This window comes from Vollenhovia emeryi, unplaced genomic scaffold, assembly GCF_000949405.1.
Source record: "Vollenhovia emeryi isolate VEMERY1.0 unplaced genomic scaffold, V.emery_V1.0 DF939235.1, whole genome shotgun sequence".
Lineage (NCBI taxonomy): Eukaryota > Metazoa > Arthropoda > Insecta > Hymenoptera > Formicidae > Vollenhovia > Vollenhovia emeryi.
Window position 1 is genome coordinate 18,504 of NW_011967131.1, and position 9,952 is coordinate 28,455.

Below are 9,952 nucleotides of genomic sequence, written 5' to 3' on the forward strand. Positions count from 1 at the left end.
AATTTTTTGTCAGAAATAATAAAGCACAAATTACAAACCCAAGCTTTCGATTGAGCGCACTTAGAAGTTCGTCGGATCGACCGTTGTTGTGATCCGAAAATCTGAGGGCCTATCAACTCGCGTACTCGCGTAAACTACACGGTCGGTCTCGTGCGCGCGTTTCTAACTACGCTTATACTTGGCGCGAGACACTACCGTGTCTCGTGATATCTGAAGGGAAATACATTTACAGAAGAAGGAAAAGTATACACGGCTGCGCTGCATTTTATCAGATATATTCGAAATTATCACCAAATGTCGCACACATTTTCTTTCGATAAACTCAATCTTTTTTCAAGATAGGAAAAAGTCTTCCCTTCTTCCCGGTACGTTCGCACGCGGAATGTGAAATGCTCTTGCCACTTGACAACGAATAATACCGTTGCCGGCATTACGACATCGGCGGCATTCCCACTCTCTCCACCGTATCTTCTCATCTCGATGTAAGTCTGGAGGTCTTCTGCGATAGAGGGAGAGCAGTTAAACGGGGCTACCAGTCGATATCAAGGAGGGGGTCAGACTTCCTTTGCTACGTACAACATATGTACACATGTATTCACATAACAGCCACGTGCGATTTGCGCGAATGCATGCAGACTCACACACGCGTTCGCCGTTCTATTGGTGTAGGAGCTTTATCACTGGAGTAGTATATATAAAGACAAGATCTTCCGTGCCGATATATTCTGAGGGTGTCACGCTGTGCAACCATCTGTTTCGCACTACTCTGCTCGGGGTTGAAAAATCGGCGCTGCTTCTTCTTCTATAGTCTCCGTCACTTTTACCTCCGGCAGACTTTACGATCACGAGAACGGCGTTTCGTATCCCGGAGGAGGAGCATTCGCGTCTGTTTATTCGCGCAGTTTGCCGGAGAACACCTCTGCGATAGGATCTCTTGATCCGCTCTCTACGATCGCACGCAACGACAGACATCGAGTCTTACGAAAGTTAAGGAGAATCCTGACTGAATTCCTTTACGTGGTCTTTTCCGCAGATCTCGAGAAGAGTGTCTAATCTGAAGAAACAAGACCCAGTCGAAGTAAAAAATTTCACACTGCAAACCCTGTTGAGGGAGGAAACCAACGATAACGAGCAAGCATCAAGCACATCAATATCCAACATGAATGTTGCGATCTTGCTGGCAGGAGGATACTGGGTGACTGTATTTCTATTAATCTGTATGCTGTTTCTTCTCGTGATCCCGCTAGTGCAACGTGGGAAATTCCTGTACGCTTTGAGAAAAGTGCCCTATCCCACAGCATTACCTCTTATTGGCAACGCTTATCAGCTCAACTGCTCGCAAGAAGGTAAGCCCTTTCATATTCGCTGCATGCTAACAACTTTATTGAAACGCCAAAATATTTATGCTCACCGGTAATGAACCGGTCTTTGTACACATGATAATGTAATGACTCGCTGGTGCACTATCACCATCCAAGTGTTGAGCTTGAACGATACGTTACTTGCCGAGTAAGTTGCATGAAAAAATATTATTACGTGGAAAACTGCGTGGAACGGTATATAACAACCGAGACCACCTTATTCACTAAAAAGTGAAAATAATAAAACATAAAATACTGTGGAAAAGATAATAAAAATGCTGTATTTCGTAATGTAATTTGTGTATACAGTACTAATCGGAAAAGGAAATGATTTTTTTTAATGTATGGAATTTATGTAAAAATCAATCGAAACGTATTTGTACACAAGGTGAAAAGAATTCTAATTTGAAAATTCATCTGGTAAATTCATGTAAACATACAATTTGTCTAATATTTAATATTTTATCTAGATTGCATAATTTACAATGACTATTATACACATAAGATGTTTTGAATATATGTAATATATAATATAATTAACAAATATAGTATTAAATAAAATAGCTGACAAAATCTATCTTGCAATAAATTAAATTTTTGTTTATTATATACACTTCATAGAGTGACGATATTCAACAAGCATAAATATCTCTTTTTGTTAGAAAGATTATTAAGCTGAAACAACTCTCTTGTATAAGTATTTGATTTTACAAATATCACATCAAAGCATTTGATCTAAATATTTATAGATTAAGTCAGTCCGTTGTCAGTCTTTTTACTATATGTCACACTTTTGAAAGGCAATGAATCTTTATTGAGGTGAGACATTTGCACTTTTCAAATGTAAAGGATTCCTTTGTCACAGAAATCAACGTAAAAATATCTTAAAGAAAAATGCCAAGTCAAAAGAAGAAGATAAGCAGATTTACTAGCTTGAAAAAAATAGAATCAATATTCAATCGTTAAGGATAAAATATTGAATATTACAGAAAGGAAATTGGATGCGACTTCGTATCTGCTTTAATATCTTTGAGAATTTGTTTCCACAGCACAAATTTTTCAGTTAAATTTCAGTTAAAATTAATTGAATAAGCAAGTATTACATAACAAGTGTGATATTGGCTTTCTTGGGGATTAACCTACTAAACGTCTATCTATTTTTTGTAATCAAATATAAATAATTTACGGAGATAGATTTAATGATGAGATAATTTATTAATAATAAACAATTTAGTTATCTCTCGAGTATTGCTCAAACATTAGGTTATCTTCCATCTTCAAGGAATAAAAAAGTTATCATTGCGAGTTGTAATTAGTAATCAATTATAATTTTTCCTCGCTTATTGAATGAGCTCCGTCTCTATGATGTAATGCAATCATTGACTTATTGCATTACAAATTCTCGGACATTCTGAATGAGTTTTACGTTTTAGTAAGTTTGAGGAGTGTATTCTGTGAGAAAACTTTCTCTCTACAAGCTCTGTAACTTTTTAACTCTTTCTTCTTCTCGCCCTTTGCTCTTTCTCTCTTGTTCTACAAGTACTATGTAGCTTATAGAGATACAGCGTTACAGAGCATTTTTACCAAATAGATCACTAACTCTCGGACCGATCAATGGATCGATGAAGTGACGAGAATTTTGGGAAATTAACGACGAGTCGCCTCATATCTACATTGCTGAATCCACAAACCTGTTTGAGACTTATTTCGACGACTTACAAATTCACGCGGATAATTCTGCAACAACAAGAGTGCGATGCAATGAGAGATATTGAGGACAGACACGTGTCGAGCACTACACGCTGGTCAGATACACCTACGCGAATTGGTCAAGATAATCTGGACGATTATTTTCGTCCATTCGTGAGTACTTACAAATTTTGCCAGGGAATCGCAGAACTTTTTTATTATGCCGAGTTATTCAATAGGAAAAAATTTGTATTACTTTTGTATGATTTAACAAAGAAAGAATACATTTAATTAATCGCCGATTTTAATTCCCTTGCACATGGCGGATTTGTTAAAAATAAGTTGATCTTCTCGGAGCAAACGACCGCTTTAATGTATGTAGAAATTCCAGTCTTGAAGAAAAAAATAAAAGTATAATGAAGTACGAGATTTGGATGAAGGAAGGAAATAGGAGAAACACAAGGAAATTCTGGTTCCAACAACAAGAATTCTAACTTGTTCAGAAAATCGTATCTTATAACTACAATACCGTCCTACCATATTTTAAGCATAAGAAATATTATTTACAAGGATTATGGACGAAAGCTCTGACAAATCGATTTATTTTTATGTAGATTTACTGCTACAAAAATATAAATTGGTGATTAATTAATTGTGTCCTCTCCTGGTAAGTTATTTTGTATCTAATGATATTTAGCAATTTAATGTAAGAATTGTAAATAAAATGTGTGTGAAGAGAGATATAAGGTTATATCACAGAATAGAATAAAAGTTAAATTTTAAGGATTAATTCCCAGTTTTTGTGATATGTTAACATTAATATTTATTTAATAAATTTTGACAGTATTAAATTTAACGGGATTTATATAGTCGCGTTGAAGATCACATGTACACATTTTGTATTTCTCAAATATGCATATGTCCCTGATAATAAGTTAGTTCAGCTAACTGTTAGTAACAATTAACACAATCGGCCAACCGTTAATTTGTAATAGTTCACAAAAATTTTTTTGCCAAGGAAAAATATGGTATATTGTGTACGTGCAATAAATCAGCATTTTACGAGACGTAACATTAAGTTTTTATCATAAACAACATCAGTTCTATGATAATTGTTTCAATAATAATAGCTTTGTCGAAGCGCGTACCTTTATAGCGTATATTTACATTACACATTATATATGATTTCCTGCTATATGTAGAAAAAGTGACCAATCTTTACGTATACAAAAAATCACATTTATATTTTACGTCGCAGGTGATTAAATAATTCACCGTTTACACGCGCACATTTTGTCGTATTTCGTCTCCCTTCCAGATAATTTACAAGAGCATGCAAAAGTAAAGAAATATCGACACAAATTATATTCTCAATAATATAACTATATGTGCATAACACTTCGCGCAAAAAAGATTTTATCCTATTCAAACCGTTATATAACGTTTAAATTACATGCAAAGCGATAGTAGTTCTCTGTCATAAATATGCTCTCCAGACGTTCAAAGGTTAAAAACTATAATTTTATTATACATTTGTTCCGTTAAGGCAATCAAATTGATCATTGCGATGTAAGTCGAACAATTTCGCACGACTTTCGCGTAGAGAGAGGAGAAAGGAAAGGAGTAGAATTCGTGAAATATCTTAGTCCACCAATGATAATCGCCTGCGCAAAGAAACGAAGAGGAAACGAAGAAGAAAAAGAAAAGGAAGAAGCAGGTCGAGGTCGTTTGGGCGGACTTATACCCGAATAGCGGCGCTTAATTGGATACGATTTTGTATGGGCGACGTTACGTATTCTTCTCGTTTTTGAAAGGAAGAGAGAGAAGATAAAAAGAGAAAGCATCTTGGTAGCAGAGCTTTGCGCGAAGAAAAAAGACAAACAAGAAGAAACGCCCGGGTCCCGGTGTAAGATCCTGACGCGGCAGACCAGTCTGTCGAATTCTCGGCCAGACTCCGGCCAGACGTCGTCCTCGTTCGCGACAAGAGAATAGAATCTTTGAGGCCCTAGGTGCTTTGAGGCTTTAAATCGTGCCGTCTGTTATGATAGATAAATAGCGCTAATCAAGGGACCATTACGAACGATTGGCAGAAAAGGCGATGCAAACGCGTTTGACTTGTAGTGGCAACACTTTGCGTGAATGAATCCTGTTAAGAGATCGTCGTCGGACAATTGTTATTGACATCGTGCAAGGCGAGATTAGCATGACATATATCGATTAACTTTTAGCTGGAAATGTCTGTCGAGATCGCTGACCGATAGTCCTTTCATTCTCAATTTTATTTTCGCTCGTCGTATGCTCTTAGAGAGCAATGAATTAAAATTGAAATCCTCAGGTAATAACAAGTTAAAATTAATCAGGCAATTTTTTAAGATAACGATAAAAAGAATATTACTACTGGCAGTTAAACTCATTAATCTTAATCTCAATGTCACAGCAAACACCAACAGTTACATAACGTCACTATAATTTCTTGCTCTACAATGTTACGTATATACACTAAGGCCCGTATTCGGAATCCACTTTTATCGATAAAAGCGCTTCTAAAAGTGGCATATAGCCAATCAGAAGACTTCTTAGCCACTTTTAAAGACGCATTTATTAATAAAAGAGGGTTCAGAATACGGGCCTAAGAATTACTGTTGCTTTTCCATATGAATCTAGGCACATATTGAACACATATATTTTCCATGTATATGCAAATTGTATAAATGTGTTGATATGTGCACAAATTCATGTGAGAAAGCATCAGTAATTCCCACATGTGTTATACAGGGTGTCGAAAAAAAGGATAAAATATTTTAAAAGAATTTAATAAAATTACGTTCAAAAGTCTTGATAAACATTGGTCCACAAATGAGTCATCATTGTTTTTGAGGTATTTTTATTTTCTAATGTTTAAAATTTTTATTACTTTTCTTTTTCTATTAAACGAGCCACCTCGTTGTTACGATTACTGAGGTTAATGCTCTATGAAGAAGTTTTTTTTTTAGATAAATTAAGTTATCATATTATTGCAAATATCTCCAAAACGGCTCATTTGCGGACCTATGTTTATTAAGACTTCTCGATTTATTTGTTGGCCGTACTCAATCCCCTTAAAATATTTCATCCTTTTTTTAGCACTCCGTATATTACATTCATATTGTTGAGTAAGAAATGAAAATATAATATTATAATTATTATGTAATTGCTAATTGATATTTATTAGTGTGTGCAGTTCTTGTATGAAATATAGGTGAATAAAACACAATTTAAAAAATATATAAAAAAACTTAAATAAATGAAAAGGATCATTTAAAGATTAAACAAAATTTATTTTAACTAAAAAAAATTCTACATGCAATCTACGTTTCTTTTATATGATACACATGGTATTTCGTGCGTTATGTCATACCTACTTATGTTTTACTTAATTTCGCGATGTATTCTTGCGGCGGCAACGATTGGGGCGACGAGGGGGGAAGGGTATCCGGTACTGAAATAGCCGTCAAAGAGTACTGCATTGTCCAAAGGACGCCTGGCGTCTCACATGCCAAGGTCTTCGACAACACCTTCCAGAGCTTCGACTTTTTCTTTTTGCCCCCCCCCCCTCTCTCTCTCTCTCTCTCTCTCTCTCTCTCTTTCCCGCTCGCTCGCTCACTCTGCTTGCTTTTTGTGCGGTATACGCTGTCCATTTTCAACCGGTCAATGTCCGGTCATCTTCTCGGCCGTCAACTTACTGCACGTGCAGATTTCTCTCTTCTTCCATTGCTCTTGATTCTCTTTTATCTGATCTTCTCTTTCCCGCCTCTCTCTCTCTCTCTCTCTCTCTCTCTCTCTCTCTTTGTTCCTCCAACTACTTCTCTTTAAGTATTTTCAAATATATTATATAAGAGAACATTTTTAATTCACAAAACATAAATTTGTATTCAAATAAAGTAAATTGAGTTCTGTTTCAAATAAATTTAAAAGTCCGTTATTTAAAAAGTCGCGCAAAGTGGATATTCTCATTCACTTTTATTTACATCATTTCTCTTGCGCAACTATACACGCGCGTGCAGCTTTTTTTTATCTAACATATCGTTCTGGTTTCATTTCTCGTTATGATGAGGCTTGTTCCAAATTGATATTTCTTTCCCTCTTTATTTTCCTCTTTATCTGTCTTTCTTTTTATTTCTTTTCCACATTATATTTATATCGCATATATTTACATTATTTTTCTATTTTTTTTTCATTACCATTTCTTTTCTTGTTCTCGCGAAGGTCGCGGTTTGTAACGGTAAGAACGAATCTACAGCTGCAATAATAATATAATGATTGGTCAGATACGAAGCTGTAGAAGGTCTATTTCTGCACGGTGTCGCGGGTCGGTGACCGCGAGAATAATTGAAGATGATCCTCGCGGAAAATGTCATAAATGCAATAACATACGTCACATTCAATGTGTATTAAATGCCTATCCTCGTGAAGAAAAAAAATCGAAGATTTATCTTTAGATTGTTTAGCGAGTGTATCGAAAATATATATTAATGTATTTATTACAAAAGATAATTTTTCGATGCAACACTCAAAAAAATATCTTATTAACGCAGACAGATTTCTAGGTGTTGCAACAAAAATTTATCGCTATTTTATATATCTGTTAGAAAATTGTTTGTAGCCTGCAAAATTTATAGTAGCAACATTCAAATGATACCTTCTGAAAAGTTTAGGTTTCATGACTAAATATTAATCATTCATGTTGAATAAAAATGACTTTCCGTACCATAGCTGGAACAATCTTTGTAAGGAATATGAGTAGTAAATCGCTGATCAAAATCATGTACACCAATGCCTACTAATGCCCAGTGGGCATTACTTAAGTTTATTATCTTATAATATTTATTATCTTATTTATCTTGTTGTCTTATTTTATCTTTATAATGCCCCAGCAAGGCCTAATGCCCAAATTATAATGAGCGTCACAGAAAGACTTTCTTTCCAACATTCGCTAGCAGTTCAGATAGAAATTCTGTTTCTGTCGTTTAAATTGATTAAATACAAAACATATGCGATTTCGCAGTATTGGCTATTCATTTATATATCTCAGTTATGCTTTCGTATCTAGGAAATTGCTGCTGCAGTTGCAAGATTATTTTTTTCAGTGAAAAGAACGCAAAGGTTTCTTTAATCACTTTAAACTTTTCCTATTTTTATATTTTAGCGTATGTGATTTTTCCGCGTAGCAACAGTAACCAGTGGGCCAATTCTTTTACGCAGTATCGCGCTGATTTATAGATCTTTATTAAGTATCACACTCGAAAGATATTTTTATCGGGGAAGTACCTAATCTCACTGGAACACCTGCTGTTTATTAATTACACAGCAGAAATCTGGGGAGATATCTGAATTTTTCAGGGGCAGTACGGATTATTGACTATCACTAAATCTCTGATTAGGTCAAGTGCTATATTTTGCTATGTGGGTTAATACAGTATTATAGAGTTCCCGAGTACACGTGCACTAAACTACACGTGTAATCCGTGTATTTAACTTATCCGTGTTTCAACCCGTGTACACGAATTTAAAGAATCTTTATTTTGTACGCGAATCCGTGAACACGTGAATGTGGCACGTGTTCACGAATAGCCGTGAACGTGACACGTGTACACGAATATCCGTGTATGTGACATATGCAACCGTGTAGCCGTGTATACCTCAACAGGGAAATATGTGACAAAATCTGGATAAAACTTGGAATGCATGTGTCACATTCACGTGTTCACGGATTCACGTAAATAAAGATTCTTTAAATTCGTGTACACGGGTTAAAACGGATAAGTTAAATACACGGATTACGCTTGTAGTCTAGTGCACGTGTACTAGGGAACTCTAAGACAGATACGTATCTCGGGTTATGTCAATAGATAAAATTCCTATTGCGCGAATCGTACCGAAAGTATCAAGGATCGTCTACAATAGATAAAGTAAGCCTGGCGTAAGAAGTAAGAGTAGGAGTAAAGAAATGAATCATTTTCATTTCCTACTTCTACTTCAGCTCTGACGCTTACTCTCGGCGAATTAGAGCGCAGTTCGACCAGTGCTACAAATATTTAAAAAAATTATGTCTGTACTTTAACTTTTACACTGAAAGGTAAAGGTTAGATTTTCTTACTTCTTACTGCTTACTTCCAATGTAGACAGGCCTTCAATGTTCCGTGTAACCGCACGGAAGTATAATCGACATAGCACGTAGCAACAGTAATTACTAGGTCAATTCTTTCCTCCGAACGCACACTGATTTACAGGTCTTTGTTAATTCCCGCACAGCAAATGATATGTGGAAAATATCTGAATATCAGATATCTGATTGCGTATAATTGTCAATTATGCAACAGTAACTTATGAAATAAACGTGGAGAATTTAGTAAAATATTTTACTAACAATAAGACTAAATTTTTCGACTTCCATTTTTAGTGATTAATCAAAGCGTATTTTAACCGTATTAGAACGTCACTTTATATATTCGTCTAAAACACGCTGGGTGATTTATCTGTTTCAGAGTTCTTCCAGAAGATGGTAAAATGGGCGGACGAATTTGGCGACATGTTTCTGGTCTGGGTCGGTTTACGGCCTTTTATCTTTCTCTATACAGCAGAGGCGGTGCAGCCCTTGCTCAATAGCAGCACTCATATCGATAAGAGCCTTGAATATCAATACTTGAAGCCTTGGTTGGGTACCGGTCTGGTAACCAGTACTGGTAAGTGACTCAAATTTCGCAAACCATGATCGCATTACGACGGTAACAAACATTAACGTTGACTGCCATGGTGATCAGCTTTGACCGGTGCCTTGTCTTTTTAGTGAGGCCATGGTAGTCACTGACGACCTCACTAGCCTCTGGTGTTAGGTACCAAATTTTTTTAATGTTTGTAAAAAA

The 9,952-nt window shown here is 35.7% G+C and overlaps 1 protein-coding gene across 1 annotated transcript in view; it reads left to right on the plus strand.

Moving 5' to 3' along the window:
* Window positions 1–666: 666 nt before the first annotated feature.
* The window catches only part of LOC105560228 (cytochrome P450 4c3-like), a 21,971-nt gene continuing 12,685 nt past the window's right edge, over window positions 667–9,952 (plus strand). The window contains exons 1-2 of the mRNA XM_012009149.1: window positions 667–1,346; window positions 9,575–9,772. Of these exons, the coding sequence (XP_011864539.1) occupies window positions 1,160–1,346; window positions 9,575–9,772 (385 nt within the window). The 5' untranslated portion in view covers window positions 667–1,159. The remainder of the gene's footprint in view (window positions 1,347–9,574; window positions 9,773–9,952) is intronic.